The sequence below is a fragment of the Sordaria macrospora genome, chromosome 3, assembly GCF_033870435.1.
Source record: "Sordaria macrospora chromosome 3, complete sequence".
Taxonomy (NCBI): Eukaryota; Fungi; Ascomycota; class Sordariomycetes; order Sordariales; family Sordariaceae; genus Sordaria; species Sordaria macrospora.
This window is the reverse complement of record NC_089373.1, coordinates 2,634,726-2,655,427: the sequence shown is the minus strand read 5'-3', so window position 1 is coordinate 2,655,427 and position 20,702 is coordinate 2,634,726. Positions and strand designations below refer to the sequence as shown.

The following is a 20,702-nucleotide window of genomic DNA, read 5'->3' as shown; positions in this document are numbered from 1 at the left end:
CAAATGACTTGGGTTAGCTGTGCCCGGGTTGGAGCACCAACACCAACAAACTGACTACGCCCTCAACTCGGCAGCATGCCTAACCCCCTAAAGTACTCTCCCAAACCATCAATATCATCAACACCAAGCACCGCACCAATATACCCATCCGGCCTTAATACCACGGCCCTCCCCTTCTCAGTATCAATCTCCAGCCTTTCATACACCCTCCCATGTCCCTCATGCACACTCTCAGCATCCGCCAACAACCGCCAGTAATCATACCCTTCACTATCACTCCATGGCCTGAACACCTCAGGCAAGTCTCGGGGTTCAACCTTCTCGCGGTCGGCACTATGCACCATGAGCACCTCCACCGGCGCCGCCGCTCCGCCAGCCGTCAACACTCCCAATCCTGTCTCTGGATTTGCAAGGTACTTTCCCAGCTTTTGTACGTTCTCGGACAAGTGCCGGTGAGTAGCAACATCTCCAGCGAACACGATCACCCGAAAACTACCAGTAGCTTGTAACCTTTTATGAATCCAGCATGTGATTCCGTCCGCTTGGTAGACCGCCTGAAAATCCGGTAACCTCTTCCCTGGGACCAGATCGGCTTTGAGCAAGCTTGGACCTAGCTGCTCTGCCGTTTCGACTCCCCGGGGAAGTTGGACGGCGCACGAGGGCGGGTAGCGGATGGAAAGACCGGTGGTGAATTTCATGGCGCGCAAGAACTCGGTGTCAAATTCGGATGAAGGAGCAGCGAAGAGCTTGAGATAGCCCCTATCAAAGGCAATCAGATCTTGAGCCACTGGCCTTCGTTCGGACTCGTACGTCGCCAGCAGATTTCTCGCTGCTTTTGGGTCGAGCTGCGGTTTGGTCGGTTGCAGAACAAATCGTAACTTCCAACCAAGGTTATACGCATCCTGAATACTGGTATTCATCCCCTGCCCGGCCTTGGGCGAGTGCGTGTGGACTGCATCTCCCACCAAAAAGGCCTTTTCGTTGTGCCTTGAAAAATGACTACCGACGCGCTGACCGACGCGGTAGGCGGACCACCATGACACGGAGCCCACTTCCAAAGTATAAGGGGAAATGATCTTGCGCGCAGCGGAGATGATGCGGTCAAAGGTGAGGTCTTTGGGGTCTGACAGCGAGCTGCCGCTCTCGACGGGGACGTAAAGACGGACTTCCTTGTTACTCCGTGGCACGAGGAGGATGGTGCCTGTGGAGGCGCGGAGGTAGCAGACGCGGCGGATGTCGGGGAAGTTGGATTTGGGGATCATGTCAACGACGCCGAAGACAGAGTCGGTCAGGTCGCCCTCGAGTTGGACTTGGAGTTGCTTTCGAAGCCAGCTGTGAGCTCCGTCACAGCCTACAATGTATTTGGCTCGGATACGTTCTTCGACTTCCTCTGCATCCCCGTTCGCGGTCTGTTGAGGGTCTGTTAGTGACAACTTCCTTCGTCTGCCCAGCTACGCAGGTTTTTCTCACATCTGGTGTCGAGTTCGCGAGGATATTCGAGGCCGCTTCGGACTGAACCTGCGTCTTGACCAAGCGCACCTCGACAGGGTAGGCTTCATCTTCATGAAGCGAGGACTCGTCGATTTTGACCTCGACTGGTTGGGTGTTGTACTGGATCGTGATGTTCTTGTGGCTTAGCAGATTCTGCTGCATGTGGTACTCGACTCTTGCTGTTCGCAGTATCTTCCATGTTAGCAACTGTTTCCCGAAAATGTAGGGAGCTTGTCACTTACATTGCTGCAACATGGTCTCTCGCACCTTACCCAGCTCTTCTACCTTATCCTGGATCAGCTGCTCTCTCTCGATCCCGCTCCCGCCGTCCTTCTTTTGGCCCCAGATGGCGATTTCCTCCAGCCTCCATGACTCTGCTGCGATCTGAGGTCCGATGCCATACGAGTTAAAGATCTCGTTGGTTGTTGACTTCAGTCCTTCGGCTTTGCCTCGCCGTGTAGGCACGGGTTTCTTGTCGACGAGGAGGACCTTGATGCTGGAGTTTCTGAACCAATTGGCGAGGGCCAGCCCTGCAAGGAGAGTGTGAGCCTATGTCCTGTTCTGGTGCTTAATTTTTCGACTTTGCTTACCAGCTGGTCCAGCGCCTATGATGAGCACATCTACTGTTTTGACTTCGGTCATCTGGAACAACTGTTGGTGGTTTAACGCTGGCGTGGTATGAGTGAGGGTCAGGATGAATACAGGTCATTAAGCTGGCCGATGCTTGGCGGGTTTCGAAGCAACTTTGCCTTTGACAATCGCGACAAGTAGCTTAAGTTGGTAAAGACGAGGAGTCCTTTTCAGCACTTGAACCCCAAATACATAGGTCTATTTACTCCGAGAGTCTGCAGGCCACGACATAAATGCGATTGTACAACCCTGTTTGGTCAATGGTTGGGCTGGAACCTTGATGGCTGGCAGGGACAAGTCCTGGAGCAGCTCATGTCCCGGATCAGATCCTTAGATCCATCTCCATACGGTTAACCAATGCGGAAAAGTCCATCACAATCACGGGCACTTCGTCGGGTTTGTCTGTCTCATTTCCCGAGCCAAGTTTCGACATGTTTGTTTTGATTCCGGTGTCTGGGCCCATTGTGTGGGGGATCGCCATCGTCATCGATTTTTTGATTGTTGGGCATGTCGACACTGCCAATTCTTTCTTTGAGACATGACCGGAAATACCTCTAGTTTACAAAACCTTGGTCATACACGTTGTTGAGATGGAGATTCGGCAAATTTGTTAGACTGGAGGTAAATGATTGTTGAAGGTGCCAGGTGTTGTAGCGAGGAAGGTGCAAGAGATTTGCAGGGCACGACGGAAGCTGCGTCCCTCCGTTTGGTGCCCGATGTCGTACAAAAAAAGGGCTGCTCAGCCACAGCGCAGAAATGCATATTGCCCCTCATTTTTGTAGTCACACAACAGTAGACCCTGCTTCCTAAACGATCCAATGCAAACTTCATCCTCCCGCTCGTGTGTCATTCAATCTCCTTTCTTCCCACAAATCCCCAGCACAACAGCCAATCTGTAACCAGTCGGACATATCCCACAACTGGAAATCTATAGATCACATCATGGTGGCTTTCTCTCTCCAAGCTGAAGATTGCCATATTCGTCTACTGGTTCCGATTTGCCGTCTCGGACTCTCCCTGGATTCCCTCAGTACCGCCCAGTGCTTCCATCTTCACCCATTCAGTTAGTCGTTATTGTTGAACACCCTGATCCGGATTCGTTTCAAAGAACAGTTCGCGGGGCTACCTCAAGACTGCCTACCTCTGCTGCTGGTCTACCTACCCCTGCTCACAGGAGCTTTCCTTTGGACACCACAACCCCCGTTGGTACAGTGTACTGTGTACTTATTCATCCATCACCATCACCACAATCTTGACCTTCCGATTAACTATCTTCGATCATGGTCATCACAGGCATGGGGGTCAACGTCACGTTCCCGATCTCTGTCCGTCTACCCCTGGACCAGGAACAAAACAATCGGTTCAGGCTGTCGATTAGATCACTACATGAGAAAGTTCTTTGTAGTCTTTGCGGCAAGCACATCATCATCTCCCAGCTAGTATGCAATCCTGGGCTGTGTCCCGAACGTACCACCTTGCATACGGAATCGGGAGGTCGGTTGGGGGTAAAGACCCCTCCGAATGGGCACAGGATAACACAACAGGGCTAATGCTGACCAGATCTTGTGGGTTTCGTTACCTTGAGGATACGATCTCCATGACGCCTTTCACTCTCCGGTGTCCTTGTAGGCAGTGTTCGTAACAATGCAACAACATCATGCCGTGGACGGATATGCAGTCGGAATTCCCATTCATCAATAATGACAAAACGGACATGATCTACTTCAAAAGTCCATGGTGTCCAGCACATGATTGTCAAAGTTGGAAATCCTTCTCGTGTTGAAGCTGTTTTATAACACAACCCTCCTCCAACGAAGACACATACGATACCGCCAATTTTCAGGATAAGTCGACTTCAACACGACAAACCTGAGCATCACTTGTTACACCTTACCACCTTCAACAACTCAAGACGCCACTTCACAGCCGTTGTCTTACATCTCAACCCAAGTACAACCCACCATGGCTCAAGTCCTACCTTCTCCCGGTGTTGAATCACACCCTTTCCACCAAACCACCAAAAAGAGAGATGTCTCCTCCTTCAGCCCAGCAACACCATCCCTGCTCTATCACTACAAGCACCAGCTCTCCACCCCCTCGCCCAACATTTCCAAAGACCCCTCGGACATGATCGACATCCGCTCGTCTGAAACCTCCCTCCTCGATACCCTCGACACCCAAACCCTATCATCCCTCACCCAGCATACCGGAGAAAAATCTTTCCCCTCCCTCCTCCTCTGGGACGAAAAGGGCCAATCCCTCTACGACTCCATTCTCGCCACACCCTATTACTACCCCTACCGGGTCGAGAACGCTTTACTGCAAAAACAAATCAGCCATATCGCTACCCCCATCGCTTCTTCAACAACTGACATCCTCGTTGAGTTGGGGGCAGGGAACCTATCCAAGACTGCGCTCCTTCTTACCGCGCTTGACAGGTGTCTAGACTCTTGCAGTCAGAGACCTGGGACAGGGAAGATAGTCTACTACGCCCTAGACGTCGACCGCTCCCTCCTTGAGTCTTCACTCAAACAACTCCGCAAACGTACCGCCCTTAAAAACATCGAACTCCGCTCGCTTTTGGGTACCTACGAGGACGGTGCCAGGTGGCTGAGTCAGCCAGACCTGGCGCCGTATAGAAAGACGATGGTCTGGTTGGGGAATAGCATCGCCAATTTTGAGAAGGAGGAAGCTTCTGCCCTCTTAACCAAGTTCACTAGCCAAAATGGGATGCAAAATCTAGCCGGTTTCCTGTTGGGGGTGGATGGCTGTCTAGACGAAGAGAAAGTGGAAAAGGCGTATAATGCCCCCGGTGGAGAGAATAGGCGGTGGGTGTTGCATGCGCTGGAGGCTGCTGGGGAGCAGTTGGAGCTTGGCCCGGACTCACTTGAGGGGGGTGATATGTTTGACGAAAAGAACTGGAGGTTCGAAGGACGATGGGACTCGGAAAGGCAGCGGTATGAGAATTATTTGATCCCAGTAAAGAAGCTGGAGGCGGTGGTTCACAGTAAGGAGGAGGGGGAGAAGAAGAAAGTGGTGCTGGAGGAAGGGGAGAAGGTGTTTGTGTTGGGAAGTGGGAAGTGGACGGCGAGGGATGTGCAGACAATCTGTGAGAAGGGGCCGGGACTGGGGCTGAGGAGGAGTTGGCATTCTGAGGGGGATGATTATGGTGAGTCAACATTTTCAATTACTTTTGCTTATAATGGTGCTAACGATGGTGATTATAGGTGTCTATTGGCTGCAGCCGGGGAAGAAGAGGTTTGATAGTGGGATTGAGATGGATGATGATGATGGTGATGATGACGATGATGAGTTTTAGTTAGACCAAGGTCTACCATAAAAGTTGGGCGTCACGGCTTTCAGATTCGGAATGTAAAGCGTAAGGTCAAATGGTACTTGTCGCAGAATAAGAAAGGCGTTCGGGATACAAAGGAGTTATGGAGTTGGGTTCGTTCAACTTTCTACGCATTTCGTTCATTCAATCGTGGAATCAATGAACCGCATCATTCAAACCAAAATCAGCCTGTGCGATTATTCGCCTTCCAGGCCCTGAACATTCACTTCCACTGAATGGGCCTCATAAGGTTCCGCTTCAGCACCCTCCAATAACTCTCGTACATCGTCCACCTTGTACGTGGCCAAGCGGCATGGTGAGCGGGAGCCAGATAAACATTGCTCGTTGCGTTTGGTAGCGGTGGTACAGTTTTCGTAGGCGTGTGCCAAGAGTGGACGGCTTCGACACTGCTCGTGGCCCGCTGAGCTTTTTGTCTGTTTTTTTATTCTGGTTTCGTTTTTGTAATTGGAGTTGTTGCCTGTTGTCAATCTTGTCAGTCAGTGTTCGAAAAAGAAAAATGGATTGAATTTTGTTTCTTTGCGCACTGCTCAACGTGCCTTCCTTCCTCATTATTGAAAAAGGAGGCGGAACCAACCTAACCTCGCGCACTCTTTCCTCACTCACATAACACACATGCATCCATCCCCAAGTTGCGCCTTCCTTTTGATCTCGGCGAGAAAGCAGGCGGAACCAATGGACCTCAAGCAAGAAAAAAAAAAAAAAAAAAAAAAAAAAGACATACAACACCAGATTATTCGCCGGTCGTCACCGATCCGACTACTAGTCTGGCGGCCACCGGCTTATCTGGGGGAGAGCGGACGGGATCCCGAGTTTTGCCCTGGTGCCTATGGTCGTATGTGTTTATGGTTGTGGTCTGGTGGTTCTGGTGGATGTGGAAGGTGGGGGTGATGAGGATGGTTATATACTGGATGGGAGGTGCTCTGATGGTACCTATTTTTGTTGTGCTACTTACTTCTTACAATGTACTGCGGCCCTTTGTAGTACTGGGTCCATCGTAAATGTGAGGATTTGACGGAAAGCGAATTTTAAACTTTCTTCAGGCTTGCCAAACATCGTCTTCCGTTTTCTGTTGATTTCTTCATTCGTACATATTCTACAACTGGTGTTTTCTAAAGTGCTCTGCTACAAGTACACGTATTACATCCAACCCAAACCTCACCAATTTTTCTTTTCTTCCACTTTGTATCTTACAAGCCCACCTCTAGATTCCCGTGCATCTAACCCGTCTTCACCCCCATTAAGCAACAGTTGAACCCTCCTCGCCATCCCTATTTTCCCCGTTTCCAAAAGTGCCGTATCCAACCCTCTGCCCCCGCTCCTCCTGTCCCCCCGTACCAGGATGACTACCACCTCTCTTCTTGTGCTTGACAGAAGGCGGATGACTCAACTGACTATCCTCCAACTGACCCTCCTTCATGATAAAGCTAGCCGCAAGAGCCAAACACCCAGCAACAAGGGCATACAACCACACATAAACAAAGCTCCTCGTGTACGCCCCCTTCACCACCTCCTGCAACCAACCAGGTAACTCCCCAATGTTGTCAATATTCGACATCATCTCCTTAATGATGTCCGTTTTGTCCGGCACCACCCCATCTAGCTCTTTTCTCAGTGTCTTTTCCACCACAGAACTGATGATCAAACTCGCTCCACTGACTCCAAACAGACTGCCCAGATTCAAACTCAAGTAGAAACCAGATGTGGCAACCGCCACCTGACTTGCCCCCTGACCAGGTTTACTCTCCAAAACAGCAGTCAACCCGATAAACGCCGCCGACAACGACACCCCAAAACCAACACCAACCGGGAACCCGTACCCCGTTTCCCACCAGCTCGTCTGCCCCTGCCCCTGACCTCCTCCAAGTCCTCTTCCCCTCCAGCGCAACCAAATGGCAGTAAAACTCGCATCCGACAACAAAACAGCCACGACGATAACCAACTTGTACAACCCTGTCCTCTTTATCACGAAGCCCGACACCAACCCGCCCAACACCGTACCTACGGAGATGAACAACAGTCGCATAGCGACTTTGACGGACGAGTCCCCGTTTACCAACCGGAAATAAAGCGGGACGGAGGTGAACAGCGCCATTTGCGCTACTGTTTGCAGGAACTGGATTGCGTAAGAACTCAACACGTTCTGCGTTAAGAAAAGGAGGCGTAGAGGGAGGATGGGTTCGCGCGCGTAGAAGGATTCGATTAGCAGGAAAAAGGTGAGGGAGAGGAGCCAGAGGGAGAGGGCGGTTATTGTGTAGGGGTCTTGGAGGAAGGTTGTTATGTCTAAGGAGGAGGAGGATGAGGAAGTGGAGGGTGAGGTGGGGTGTTGGATCCGGTCGAGGAGGAGGAGTAAGGAGACGTTGGAGAGGCCGAGGGTTAGGGAGCCGGGGAAGTCGATTCTGGAGAGTTTGGATTTTGCGCTTGATGATGGGGTTGATGGGGTTGATGAGGTCGGGGGGCAATGAGAGGGGGCAGAAGAGTGAGGTGACGGCGGGGAAGGAAAGGACATCTTCCACCAGATGAAGATCAGGCCGAAAGTGTTGAGTGGCACTTGGTAAAGGAGCGACCAGCGCCAGTTGAAGCTGTCGGAGATGATCCCGCCTAGCGAGGGACCGATGGCGCGGCCGACTTGGTTAATAGCGTAGACGTAGCCGCGCCAGACGGCGACTTCGCGGATTGGGACGAGGTCTTGCGTTTTTTTCCCTCCCGTTAGTGGAATTTGCCTCTTATCTGCTTCCTGGAAAGGGGGGGAGGGGGTAAACATACCAACAATCAGCGTAGAAATCAACACCGTAATGCCCGCATTTCCCACACCACAAAGTCCCCTCCCAAGCAAAACTCCCCAGAAGGCAAACCCAGCACCGGCCAAAACACCACCGAGGATGTAAAACACATAAGCTATGATGAGCATCGGTTTTCTCCCGTAAATGTCGCTCAGTTTTCCAAACAGCGGCTGGGTGACAATAACGCCGATGATGTACGAGGTGATGATCCAGCTCGCTGAGCTCAACTTGTCGAAGTCGCTGGCGATCTGGCGGAACATGGCCAGGAGAATGGCGCTATCGGAGTTGACGAGGAAGACGGCCAGGAGGAGGACCAGGTTCTTTCGCCATTGTCCGCCTGAGAGGTGGTGAGGGTGGTGGCCTTCTCCATGGTGGTGGTTTCCGTTGGGAAGGTTGCTGAGGGTCGAGTTGGAAGAAGGGGATAAGTCGCGATGGTAGAGAGAGTCATCACCTGTGAGGGTGGTGGCTTGGCTTCCTTCGTCTTGATGGGGGTGGAAGTTGGTTGTAGGTTTGACGATGTGAGAGAAAGCTTCGACTGTAGAGATTGATAAGGAGGATGAGGATGATGATTCTGATCTCAATGGTGGTGTTGGCAGTGGGTGGAGGAGGGAAGTGTGCTCGTCTATGGCCTCAACCGCGTCGAGCGCGTCGGCTTCAGGCCTCTGTTCAATCATTCTAGACCTGATTGACCCTTTCCTCTGATGACCTGCTATACGTCAACGGATGAAGACGGGGTGGATGAACCCTATGTGCAGAGATGCTTACTCAGTCCTGATGTTGACAGGTAAGTCTAATGGCATAGCTTGTCATTTTCTCTCTGACATCTTCCTAGACGAGACCAAACAAGGTCTCAGATCGATCGAAGTGATAAGCCCTGGCTAACGTTGTCTCCTCCCCTCCAGTTTCTTCAGTGGCGAGCGGCTCATTGGGAAGCCGATCGTGGGCCCATCGCCTCTGATAGAGGCAAACCTGGCTCTTTCTGACCACTTGTCCAGCAAACTAGCTAGCAGGGTTAGTAACCGTCAACTTTACCAACCTATGTTCCCATCAGTCACCTTCCCACCTGGAAGTCTTTGTTCTCTGATAGCGACTGAGAATGCCATTTCCACCTTTGGCCAGCCAGCCAGCCAGCCAGCCAATACAATGAAGCATGTCTCATGTCTCATAGCTGAACAGACTTCACTGTGGATAGCAGACAAGACATGCCATTGGATAGAAGCTGCTGGTAGTAGTGTAGGTGATGATTTAATCGATAATCACAATCCCAGTCGTTGTCGTCGAGAAGAGTAGCAAGGGGCTAGCTGTCGTCGACGCGTCCACTCCATCGTGTCCGGCCTTTGACCCATCAGGTACACAGTCTCAACCCTCCCAACTTCACACTCATCTGGCCAAATATGGTGCCCAACAAAACAGCTTGAAGAGGTAGCTCATTCACGACTGCGAATATCCCATTCAACAGAAGCATAATGGGGTGGGGGTCGGAAACGCACGACAACAAAATGTCTGCAGTCATCACTGCAATGGCTTGGAATCTTCCAAAACCAACTTGGTGTATCATAGCATGATACCAATAATCTGGATGGTATGGGCAAAGAGTCTCAGAGGGGGGAGCGGTATCCAGCTTCCGGAAGCAAAGTGTTTCGGTTTGAAAAGAGAACGTCGGAAAGTGGTGACGCTGCCAAGAAAATGCAATCGAGACACTCACTTTTGTCTCTTCAGCCCCTAACTCTCACAGCCTGTAAGTCAAAATTGGCCAATTATATCTGAGGGTTGGAAGAGGTGGAGCTTATGTGAGAACGTACCTTTTCCGTCCCCGCTCCCTGCCCTTTTCCCGTCCTCAACTTCTCAACTTCCACTCCCACTCATCGCCAAGTCCATTGGGAACCATCCTGCCATCCTGCCATCTTCCTTCGGACCACCCAACATCCCAAATTCCAATCAGCTTCCAAGTCCCTCGTATCATCATCGGCGTTCTTAGTCCATTCTAATTATACTTTCAGCTCCCTCTACTTTTGATCGGCTATCAAGTGTGTGCTTCAGCAGTCACAAATCAATGATCATGGAGAAGTCAAGATCTGCCCATCCGTACCTTGGAAATCGTCAAGATGGCGGACCTTTCTATGCAAGATGTCCGACACCAATCTGGTGGAGATGGCCCTGCTCCTTATTCAGGGGCAGGATTCTGGGGCTGGACGGAGAGCGGCCGAGTGGGCAACTTCGTCCAGTCAATTTCCCCCCCTCAATTATGCGGCTGTCCTCCCCCGCGCCGAACATCACACGGATCTTCCCGTGTTGCTTCCAGTCCGTACAAGTGTACTACAGAATCCATGAGATACGAGAATGGTAAAAGCCCGCGTTTACGTGACATGCACCTCTTCGGACAATCGGGTGTCCTACTTACAGTACTCTGACATCTCTACAAATCCACTTCTCCTCCTCATTTTCCAGCTACCAAGACACTTCCACCTAACCCAGTTCCGGAACGGAAGTGAAAAATCCACCGGTTACACAAACCACACAAGGAAAGTCGACGCACACCACCAACGCAGATCTACGACGCCATGGACATTTCGGATTTCGACCGCTCCAGAATCTACCTGAGCTGGGAAGTGAACGGCAAATTTGTAAGTAGCCATGCGTATTTCTTACTCAGTTCTTTCTCGTGACGACATCGCTGACATGAGTATCACAGCATAGTGATGGCCGCGAGGTTGCCCTTCTCGAGTACATTTACAACCGTCCCGACATTGACCAGCTTCGTGGGAACCCACAAAAGGTCCTACAGGCCATCGATGACTTTGCCCGCTCTGTCACCGGCCTAATCAACATTGGCGAGACGAAAGGTGCTGTTGTCACGGACCTCATTGCCCAACATAAGCCTGACACCATCCTCGAGCTGGGCGGCTATGTCGGTTACTCTGCCATCATGTTTGGCGATGCCCTGAGAAAAGCTGGCGGAAAACAATACCATAGCGTCGAAAAGAGCCCCCTCTTTGCCGCTGTTGCCGCAAGCCTCGTCGACTTGGCTGGCCTCAGGGATGTCGTCAGGATCACCGTCGGCACCGGTGCCGAGGGTACTCAACGCCTTTACGATTTGGGAGTGCTCAAGTCCCAGCTTGCCATGGCCTTCTTTGACCATCACAAGCCAAGCTACACCAGTGATCTAAAGCGGTGCGAGAGACTGGGTCTTGTCGGTCCAGGCACCGTCTTAGTCGCCGACAACATGATCTTACCGGGGAATCCACCATATGCTGAGTGGGTTAGAGCCGGTGTTGCCAAGAAGCGAGAGCTTGACAAGAATTCCGAAGAAAAGGGTAACCCTAATCTGCAATACAAGAGCAGGTCCATCAAGAGTTGGGAGCCGAGTGGCCATGAAGACGCACTGGAGATAACCGAGTGCGTGGGCATTGAAGCTTGAACCAGGTCATCTTATACATCAATATGAAGCTGACACTGATGGTCTCGGGAACACATACACTGCAGAAACCTGTGGAGGGGGAGACCAATTCGCCAGCCAGCCACATTCCCCAGATTCTTCCTCAATGGGGAACCATACCTCAGACATGCTTCTGGAGGCGTTAAGACGTGGCTTTTCCTGGAACATTGCGGTTCAGTCCGCTCCTTCGCCGGGATACAGCTCAATGAAACTATAGCTAGTGTTTTGGCTTTTCGATTCGGTAAATAGACTTGTCGGCTCTAGCATGAACCGCAGACACACTGACACAAGGGTCCAAGACACACGATAATTCATTGTTAGAGTACCCGAGAACATGTGTTGTGTTTTCACGCTTCATTGGTCGATGATTGAAACCGTGAGGATCATGGCCTATCGTGAGAGTTGATCATTACGTTAAAATCACAACCCCTCACCATGGCCATTCACTTCTGGAACAGACAGTCGGTTAGGTACAGACAACGGGGAAGCCGAACACTGCAAGTTGAAGGCATCTTGAAATGCGAGTTGTACTTTGACCGTTCTACAACTGATATGCAAAGCACCAAGGTAGCGGTTTCGCCTTCCCCACACTCCTAGATGATACCAGCATGCTTATGATCGAGCCACTGACTTGACAAAGTAGTAAGCTTATAAAAGCATCAATGATGAGCTGTTTTCCTCGGAGAAAGACCTAACTTTGTTCGCCTCCTATGTCACTTTCTCGCCCCAAGCCCGATCAAACACGTTCTTCACAACTCATATTGCCCTGTACTGAAACACTCTCAAACCGTCACCAACGCCCACCATGAGGCTCACCTCAGTGTGGACCAGTGTCGTGCAGGTCTTTAGTTTCCTCACCTTCTCTTCCCCCGAGGACGGTGTGCAAGATCTCTCCTCCCAGCGTCCCCAAATTCCCATCGCCCTGGAAGATGTCGTCCACCATCCCCTGTCCCCGCCCTCCTCCCACCACGGTCACCACCCTATCCCCCCAAGCTCCAACAATGTCAACATTGACGGCGATGAAGTAGTCCCCCTCTACACCGGCGGCAAAGAACGTTCCTACATGATCAACGACCACCCTGTCGTCGGAACCCCCAAAAGTCCCCAGGAAGGAGGTCCTGGTGGCGGACTCAACTGCCATTACCCCGACATGCAGGATTGGGAGCCTTGCTACGGCCCCGAGAACAGAACCTGCTGGTTGAAGCATAAGCATGATGCGGATAAGAGGATTGATATCATGACTGATTATGAGAATGAGTGGGAGATTCCTAAGGGGAAGGTCAGAAAGGTATGTCATACGTGATCATCGTCCTTACACTTGCCTTGAAGGAGCAGAGCTGACAGACACTCTAAAAGTTCTACTTGGAAGTTTCTGAACAACCTATTTCTCCGGATGGGGCTACGATGGAACATGGCAAGGTGTTTAATCGGACTTATCCGGGGCCTTGGCTTGGTTAGTATTTTTCCCTATAAGGTATCCTTAAGGATGTCTCAATGCTGACTGATACTGAACAGAGGCATGCTGGGGTGACTGGCTTGGCACGTATTCACCTTCCTAATCATCATGATTGAATATTGTCATCACTAACAGAACCACAGAGGTAACCGTCAAGAACAACCTCCGCTGGAACGGCACATCCGTCCACTGGCATGGATTCCGTCAATTGGAGTCATTCCACATGGACGGCGTCAACGGCATTACCGAATGTCCCATTGCCCCAGGCGACACCTTCACCTACCGGTTCCGGGCCATGCAATACGGTTCAGCCTGGTATCACAGCCACTACTCCCTTCAATACGGCGACGGCCTTTTGGGTCCCATCACCATCTACGGCCCCTCAACAGCTAACTTTGAGGAGAATGAAGCCTTTAAACCCTTGTTGCTGACAGACTGGAACCATCGCAGCGTGTTCGAGGATTGGCCGCTTATGTTGGAGTCGGGCGAGGCGCCGTCTATGACAAATATACTGATTAATGGCGTGGGACAGTTTGGCAGTCATACGCCGGATAAGTATACGTTGTTTTTGGACGAGGGGAAGAAACATTTGCTGATTCTGATTAACACGGCGGTTGATACGACGTTTGTTTTCAGCATTGATAATCATACACTGGAGGTTGTGGAGATGGATTTCGTGCCGATTGTGCCGTATAATACGACGAATTTGAAGATTGGCATTGGTACGTGATGCTCTTACTCGGACACAAGCTTCTAAACTGACAAAGAGAACAGGCCAAAGATACCATGTCCTCGTCCACGGGTTACACAACCCATACGAGGCCGAGAGATATGGCAACTACTGGATGCGAATCAACCCAGCACGCAAATGCAGCAAGTTCCCCTACGGCCCTGACGAGCAGATGGGTATCATCAGATACAACACATCTTACCAGACCATGGATGTGCCGGCGCCCGATCCCATGTCGGAACCGCCTCTGTACGAGATGACCTGTGCAGACGAGCCGCTGGAAAAGCTGATACCGAAGATTCCTTGGACGGTTGGGAATCCGGTGAATATTGGTAAGTCCGTCCAAGTGTGTCATGAGGATGGGGATCCGTGATAGTGATGAAAGGGAGCTAACTGAAGGTTCACAAGATCCAAACGTCGACCCAAAAACCCTCGCACCCAATAAGCGCTACATCTTCAACGTCGGCCTGACCATGTCCGGCGGTCCCAACACCAGCACGCCTTATATCCCCGATGACCAAGCTTACGTACGTTCTCTCTACCCTTCCCTGCCTCGCAGCACCTCCTTCCTTAATTCACGCACCTCGACACTCAAAGCTAACATATACCACAGGCCCGCTGGGACATGCACATAGCCCCCTTCCGGATCAACTTTTCCGACCCAACCCTCCTCTCCCTCTCCAGCCTTGACTCTTTGATAACCCAACCACACCTTGACATCGTGACCCTCCCCAACGTCGACCCCAACCTAGACAAATGGGTCTGGATGGTGATCACTGCGCCCGATAAAGTCCCCCAAGAAGGAGCCCGCATCTTCTTCCCCGCTGCACATCCGATTCACTTACACGGCCATGACTTTGCGGTGTTAAGACAGAGTAGCAAGAATTGGTACGACGACCCTGACATTGGTCACATTGGTGAGGGAAAGAGGTGGTTTACACCCGACAAGCTGAATTGCGAGAATGAAATGCTGGATTGCGAGAATCCGACGAGGAGAGATGTGGTGTTGTTGCCCGCAAGCGGGTATGTGGTTATTGCTTTTAAGGCTGATAATCCTGGGTAAGTTCATGTGATTCCCAGCCTTGCCCAATCTTCCATAGAGGTAGCATCACCGGCTGACCTTCAAAACAAACAGCGCCTGGATCCTCCACTGCCACATCGCCTTCCATGCCTCGTCTGGCCTGGCTATGCAGATCATTGAGAACAAGGACTTGATTCCGGCTATCATGGAGAAGGATAAGCTGCTTATTGAGGACAGGTGTAAGAAGTGGAGGGAGTGGTATGGCGAGCCGAGGAATCTGTGGGATTGGCACGAGCCGAAGCATTTCCAGGATGACTCGGGTGTGTAGGTAGGCAAGGTAAGGAAGGAGTGGTGAGGTTTTCTTCTGAGCTGAGATTTCTTCAATCCGGGGCATCTGTCTTGGTCTCGAAATCTCCGGGTGGCAGAAGACTTGAAGAGGCCGAGACTGAGTGGGAGGAATCTAGAGTGTCTAGATAGTGATACTTTGCGGATGGGTAATGATGAGGATAATCAGGACCTGGACTACCAAGTAGAAAGTTCCGTTTGTGTAAATGGGGAATCCCTACATCGATTTCTTGGATGTGTGATAGAATCACTTGAGAGTTATCTTCTTTCGGTTTTCGGCAAGTCAAGCCAGGAAAGGGCTCGCTTGTATCGGGTACCGGCCTTCGCGGCGACGACGGCGCAGCGGATGGTCCTAAGTTTCCCTCAGGATAGCAGTGTTGTTCTTCAGTTTTATGAGGTCGGCCGGCCGGCGCTGCCGCAGGCACAGGCGCCATATAAGGTCCGTCATCCAATCCCTCTGGCACAGCGGAAGGGCCTACAGTGGTCTTATGGCTCAGTGGTTAAATGTCCCGACCCCGTTGATGAAAACTGGCTATCTCGTTGGCATACAGTCTTTTGTAGGTTAGCTGGAGCATGTTGGTTCGATGCCAACACAGTCTTAGGCGCGACCGAGCTTTTTGCTCTTTTTTGATCTATTGGTAAATAGTCGAAAGTATTTAAAATGCAGTTTTTTTCTTCTTTTGCTTCTTGTGTTTTGGCTCCTCCAAGAAATAAAAAATAAAGAAATAAAAAAATGATAGGTTGGTCCTTTGGGATGGGAAGGGTAATGAATTGAGGGTGTTGCTTTCGAAACCCCGCCACGGCTCACATCGATACCTCTACGCTGCAACTTAGCCCCCACCTTCAAAGATGCGAAGCTTCCATTGCGATGTTAAATCGATCTACATAGACCATATTCCCAATTGTAAATGCCGAGAATCTCAATGATACAGTTCCGACGATCGAAACGGTGCCGTCCACGCCGGAGCGGGAGCATCAGGGGTCCTGCAGCGCCGATGCCGTAGAGGTACTCATGACGTCAGCGGATCGACGTCATCATTAGACCCTTTTCCGCAGCGGTTCGCATTGGAATCACAAAACTACAAAACCACCATCCTCTTCCCAATTCGCAATTCTTCTTTTCAAAGTACACTCTCAGGATAGTAATCAAACATTACACCAAACTACATCCTAACAAACAAACAAACAAACAAACAAACCACCACCCAACATGTCTTCCAACCCCAACCAGAACACCAACCCTCACATCGACGACCGTGACGCCCAGCCGCAGCCGGGTTTGATCGCCGGACACGCCGAGTACATCAAGGGCGCTGCTGAGGTATGTTTCTCCCTGTCCTTTCCCTCCTCAGTCTCCCCCTTCCCCCTTTTAATCTACACACCCCCTTCCTTCCTACTTTCCATGGTATACTAACAACACTCCCTACACAAAACAGGCCGCAATCGGCAACATCACCGGCTCCCACGCCTGGACCACCTCAGGCGAGCAAGACAAGGCGCACGCCAAGGCCTCGCTACAAAAGGCGTCCGAGAGCCGCGACCCAGCCGCGAGCGGGTACGGATCGGTCGAGGAGACGGCGGGCAAGCTCACCGGCTGCGAGTGGATGAAGAAGGAGGGCGCGGCGTCCAAGAGTCATCATGAGTAAACTACCTACCATAGACGACTGGACTCGACTCGACTCGACTTCTGGCGAGAGGAAGGAAACAAACAAACAAACAAACAACGGGACGAGGAACGAAAGAAAGGATTCGCGAACATAATGATTTAACGACATACGGATATGAGAACGGGAAAGAAGGAGAGAGGGAGGGATTGTATTAATAGGTGGATTGGGTACGGGGTGTATTGATATGGCCATGATATTGAAACCTACGCGCCCTTGTTGAGGGAGGGCTGAATAATTGGAGCTTTACAGATTTTACACGGTTGGGTTGTCCTATGCTTTGGTGTGTTGTGCGGTTAAACGTTCCGAGCTTGGGTACCTCAACCCCTGGGAGCTGGTCACCATGATATTTGACGGGGAGTGTCTCGAAACTTGGCGTACAGAAAGATTGATCCCTTCATGCATTTTTACTTCACTCCTCCAGCAATCAATACAAGGAGCCATGCGTTTGTCAGCCCAGTCAAGAACAAATAGGATAGTACTTTTTCTATTCCAGTCTTGTATATTCAAGATCTAAGCTGGCAACGTGGCTACTCGTATATAGGAACTCCTCAGCAATTTCTAAAAACAAGATCTCCTAATCCAAGATAAGTGCTTTGGTTGTCGGTTTTCCGGCAAGCGGCAAGAGGCAAGAGCTCATTAGCGCGGGAGTCAACTTACTCCTGTGGCAGATAACTCACATAGTCCTCTTTCTTCCTACTGTTAAAAGAGTTCAGAGGCATCGGCCGGCTGGTGACGGTAACCAACGCAGTAGAACTACACTTGTAGTATCACCACCGATACTCATAGGTTCAAGCCCTGACTCTAACAAGACAACGGGTGGATGATAGCCACCAACGTCGTTATGGTATCAAGTAGTCCAATTTCCCAACCACGGCATCGGAGACGGAAACCAAACGCAGGCGTACGGGATCGAAGTAACAAATGAACAAGCGAGGAGGGAAAAGATGGTGGGCTCCCTACTTAATTTAAACTAGTTGACAGAAGAATGCGTCGTTAGTCCCAAGATGCTCTCAACAAAATCTCATGCAGTATGTACAAGTTGGAGTTTGAATGAATTTCCGAGAAAATCAGTGCGTGTGAAGTTGGTCTCATGGCCCGAGGGCTCTGAAGTAGCAAATACTTTTTTTATAGAAAAAAAATGCATGCATCATGGTGTCGGGATCCGGATTTGGGTGGATAGAAGGGAGGTTATAACGTACCTTTAAGAGATGAACGGGCAGAAATGGTGAGGAACCGTAACATGAGATACGAGGACCACTGTAGCTCTTCAGGCACTCTAGAACTAGGTATTCTTGCTGCTGTTACTGTTCACCGAGGACCTTGATGCCTACCTGGAAGCTGACCAGCTCTGACAATTCCCACATCTGCTGGCCAGACAGACCCCGTGGCATATGCTCCGGGATACATCTGATGAGAAAACATCCAGGCGGCACAAACAGGAAGGGGCGAACAGAGGATTTGTGTCATCGCCCATGGGACAAGAAGTCTTCCTGACGATTCACGGCACCTGCAGCCACGGTCCCGGCGCATCGCCCGATGTGGCCGGCCAAGCCGGATGTGCACCGGGGCAAACGCTCCTGATGTTGCCTGGTGAACAAGCCGGATGGCGTCGTGGTCGGCTGGAGCGGTGATGGTACCCGTTCCCGGTGCGCGGACGGCGTAGTGGCGAGTTTCGGCTTGGGACGGGTATCAGTGGAAGACTAAAAGAGGAAGTTCCGAAACATGGAAGATTTGAAAAGAACATCGATTTTGCCTGTCTGAGAAAGTTTTTCTTGAAGGGGGGGTCGAGACAAAGCTTGCTGGGTTAAAGTTTCAGCAATATTTTGCCAAGACATTCTCGAAGACCCATCTCGTCCGGGCGTGCCTGGCCATTTCAATGTCCTGGCACTTGCACCTCATACGGGCACGAGCCACGCACACACAGGCACAGCCCAGACACACACAAAGAAGGCCCTGCGCCTAAGACGCACTTGCCTGCCGCTTGCGGCAGCCTGCCAGGGACAAAATCCCGTGCAAAGAGACCCTCGGGACCGTAGGGTTAACGAGGGCCGCCGCTGCAGTGAGCGAACCAGAGCTTGTCTGAGGTCAGCATGCAACATGCAAAACCGAGAAATCTTCCAACCCCCCTTCTCGCTTCCCCACAGCTGCCGGCCTGCCGCAGCCTGCACTAACAGGGACCCATAGAAAAGTTGACTGTGCATTGTTTATCGTGAGCTAGCAGGCATCGTTGGCGTGGGCGGGGATCCCGATATGCCCCGGATTTTGGCTGACGGGAACGGAGGGGCCAGACCTGACTTGGGTATAAAACGTAAGAGAGAGAGGAGGGGTACCGTACGCAGTATACGTGTTCGCGATGGTTATTAACAACATTAAGGGTTGCGAAGGTGCGAAAAGTTGGAAAAAGAAGCAAAGGAAGACAACGAAAAGATGCGGTGAGAGACGTGGCTGAACAGCCAGAGTCCAGCAAAGAGAAGCATGGCCAAATGTACTGTAAGCAGAAGTTGGGGTTGGAGACAAATGAACTTCAGACGGTAGAAGTGAGGTGACGCAGGCCGCAGCTGGTACTGAAATGGCAGACGGTATCACAGCCCCAGGGCATGAAGCGGGTGCCGTACGCGCATGTGGGATGCGAGCTGAACTTTGATAGGCAGGAGGTACCGTGAAGTACATGACAAACGGACGAGGCCCTCCCTAACAAACTTGAACAGTGTTCTCGAAGTGTTCCCCTTTAGCGTTCCCCTTTAGCGTTTCTTTGTCAGAATCATCAAGACATCAGAGACTGAGCTGGGTGGCAACGTTTTGCCAATGACTTAAGGGACGAGCTATGGTGATAGGATGGAGGGAGGCGAAAATATTTCCTAGCAAGATGGCTTCAGTGGTATAAACTCGACAATATCGTGAATGAGAAGTACTACCCTCGATAAGGCAACGTATAGTGTAAACGGGGACGTACTATGGGTGGCAAAGAAAGAACAATACTGTGTAGAATGACTGGAGACAGAGCAATGTCTATGTACTGATAGGCTTGCCCGATTCCCATCTCAATGAATCTCTTCGGCGTGACAACCATATCTGGGGCTGGTAAAGTACAAACTTGTACAGTCCAAGGACGGAATACGGGCCAAAGGTGATGAGTGGAAAGGGACACGGCAGAGGGCAGCATGTGTCGCATCCGGATCTGGTTTCTGGTGCTGATGTCTCCTATCGAAATCATCCATCTCACCCACCATCCCACGTTCACAGCTTCATGCTTGATTGATGTGATGCTTGTGATTCCCCAACCCTTTGTGAGGCTTATCCCCGAGATTGCATCGCAGTCATCCACGCCTCAACTGTCCTGGTACTATGTCTGGATGTACAGACAAAAACACCACACAATCATGAAGAGAGGAGAGTGGTTTGTCAAGAGACTTGATGGACTCCATATCGCAGACAAGAAACAGGGAGACACTTGTCATTGCTTGTTTTTCCCATCCTGAAGCTCATACCACTGCCCCACCAAGGCGGCCATGGCGATGGAGTGTGCACTCGAACAAACCCCATCAACTTGCCACACGAGTTTGATGCTTGGGACTCTGGTACTCGGACTGTCGAGGGGCCTGCAGTCTCAGAAGCTTGGCCCCCTTTGCCGAGGAACGCTCTCCAATAACGGACACAAATGAATGATGCTGATGATGGACATGAAGACGCCGTTCAATGCAGAGACGACGGAAAGTCTGAAACTCTGGCCAGCACTCAATTTTTGGCACAACGCTCCGGCTCACCGCCCTCTTCGGCGGCCAGATTAGGAA

General features: G+C 51.1%; 6 protein-coding genes across 6 annotated transcripts; 4 read left to right on the top strand and 2 right to left on the bottom strand.

Moving 5' to 3' along the window:
* Nucleotides 1-62: 62 nt before the first annotated feature.
* SMAC4_03046 (uncharacterized protein) lies at nucleotides 63-2,963 on the bottom strand (the record flags this gene model as incomplete). Its single annotated transcript, XM_003349410.2, has 4 exons — nucleotides 2,082-2,963; nucleotides 1,734-2,021; nucleotides 1,471-1,670; nucleotides 63-1,409 (listed from the first exon to the last, which is right to left on the bottom strand). Exons 1-4 carry the CDS (start codon nucleotides 2,131-2,133, stop codon nucleotides 63-65), a joined length of 1,887 nt encoding a protein of 628 aa, XP_003349458.1. The 5' UTR covers nucleotides 2,134-2,963.
* Nucleotides 2,964-3,893: 930 nt separating this feature from the next.
* Nucleotides 3,894-6,161, top strand: SMAC4_03045 (uncharacterized protein). Its single transcript, XM_003349409.2, has 2 exons — nucleotides 3,894-5,290; nucleotides 5,349-6,161. The coding sequence occupies exons 1-2, from the start codon at nucleotides 4,084-4,086 to the stop codon at nucleotides 5,438-5,440; spliced, it is 1,299 nt and encodes a 432-aa protein (XP_003349457.1). The 5' UTR covers nucleotides 3,894-4,083; the 3' UTR covers nucleotides 5,441-6,161.
* A 398-nt stretch (nucleotides 6,162-6,559) lies between these two features.
* Nucleotides 6,560-8,930, bottom strand: SMAC4_03044 (uncharacterized protein; the record flags this gene model as incomplete). Its single annotated transcript, XM_003349408.2, has 1 exon — nucleotides 6,560-8,930. The coding sequence occupies one exon, from the start codon at nucleotides 8,928-8,930 to the stop codon at nucleotides 6,714-6,716; it is 2,217 nt and encodes a 738-aa protein (XP_003349456.1). The 3' UTR covers nucleotides 6,560-6,713.
* Nucleotides 8,931-9,980: 1,050 nt separating this feature from the next.
* SMAC4_03043 (uncharacterized protein) lies at nucleotides 9,981-12,315 on the top strand. The gene is made up of 2 exons (XM_003349407.2): nucleotides 9,981-10,880; nucleotides 10,949-12,315. Exons 1-2 carry the CDS (start codon nucleotides 10,818-10,820, stop codon nucleotides 11,672-11,674), a joined length of 789 nt encoding a protein of 262 aa, XP_003349455.1. The 5' UTR covers nucleotides 9,981-10,817; the 3' UTR covers nucleotides 11,675-12,315.
* Nucleotides 12,316-12,392: 77 nt separating this feature from the next.
* On the top strand, nucleotides 12,393-15,913 carry SMAC4_03042 (uncharacterized protein). Its single transcript, XM_066089881.1, has 8 exons — nucleotides 12,393-12,980; nucleotides 13,049-13,145; nucleotides 13,208-13,231; nucleotides 13,292-13,870; nucleotides 13,923-14,210; nucleotides 14,287-14,405; nucleotides 14,492-14,937; nucleotides 15,014-15,913. Exons 1-8 carry the CDS (start codon nucleotides 12,498-12,500, stop codon nucleotides 15,225-15,227), a joined length of 2,250 nt encoding a protein of 749 aa, XP_065946498.1. The 5' UTR covers nucleotides 12,393-12,497; the 3' UTR covers nucleotides 15,228-15,913.
* Nucleotides 15,914-16,388: 475 nt separating this feature from the next.
* On the top strand, nucleotides 16,389-17,478 carry SMAC4_03041 (uncharacterized protein). Its single transcript, XM_003349405.2, has 2 exons — nucleotides 16,389-16,565; nucleotides 16,681-17,478. Exons 1-2 carry the CDS (start codon nucleotides 16,455-16,457, stop codon nucleotides 16,888-16,890), a joined length of 321 nt encoding a protein of 106 aa, XP_003349453.1. The 5' UTR covers nucleotides 16,389-16,454; the 3' UTR covers nucleotides 16,891-17,478.
* Nucleotides 17,479-20,702: the final 3,224 nt, after the last annotated feature.

Excerpts from the sequence above, each read along its gene's own strand:
- SMAC4_03045 (XM_003349409.2), top strand. The coding sequence starts at position 4,084 with ATGGCTCAAGTCCTACCTTCTCCCGGTGTTGAATCACACCCTTTCCAC. Across the intron at positions 5,291-5,348 it reads TTCTGAGGGGGATGATTATG|GTGTCTATTGGCTGCAGCCG; the intron begins GTGAGTCAACAT and ends TGGTGATTATAG.
- SMAC4_03043 (XM_003349407.2), top strand. The coding sequence starts at position 10,818 with ATGGACATTTCGGATTTCGACCGCTCCAGAATCTACCTGAGCTGGGAA. Across the intron at positions 10,881-10,948 it reads GGGAAGTGAACGGCAAATTT|CATAGTGATGGCCGCGAGGT; the intron begins GTAAGTAGCCAT and ends TGAGTATCACAG.
- SMAC4_03042 (XM_066089881.1), top strand. The coding sequence starts at position 12,498 with ATGAGGCTCACCTCAGTGTGGACCAGTGTCGTGCAGGTCTTTAGTTTC. Across the intron at positions 13,232-13,291 it reads ATGCTGGGGTGACTGGCTTG|AGGTAACCGTCAAGAACAAC; the intron begins GCACGTATTCAC and ends ACAGAACCACAG. Across the intron at positions 14,211-14,286 it reads TGGGAATCCGGTGAATATTG|ATCCAAACGTCGACCCAAAA; the intron begins GTAAGTCCGTCC and ends AAGGTTCACAAG.
- SMAC4_03041 (XM_003349405.2), top strand. The coding sequence starts at position 16,455 with ATGTCTTCCAACCCCAACCAGAACACCAACCCTCACATCGACGACCGT. Across the intron at positions 16,566-16,680 it reads ACATCAAGGGCGCTGCTGAG|GCCGCAATCGGCAACATCAC; the intron begins GTATGTTTCTCC and ends TACACAAAACAG.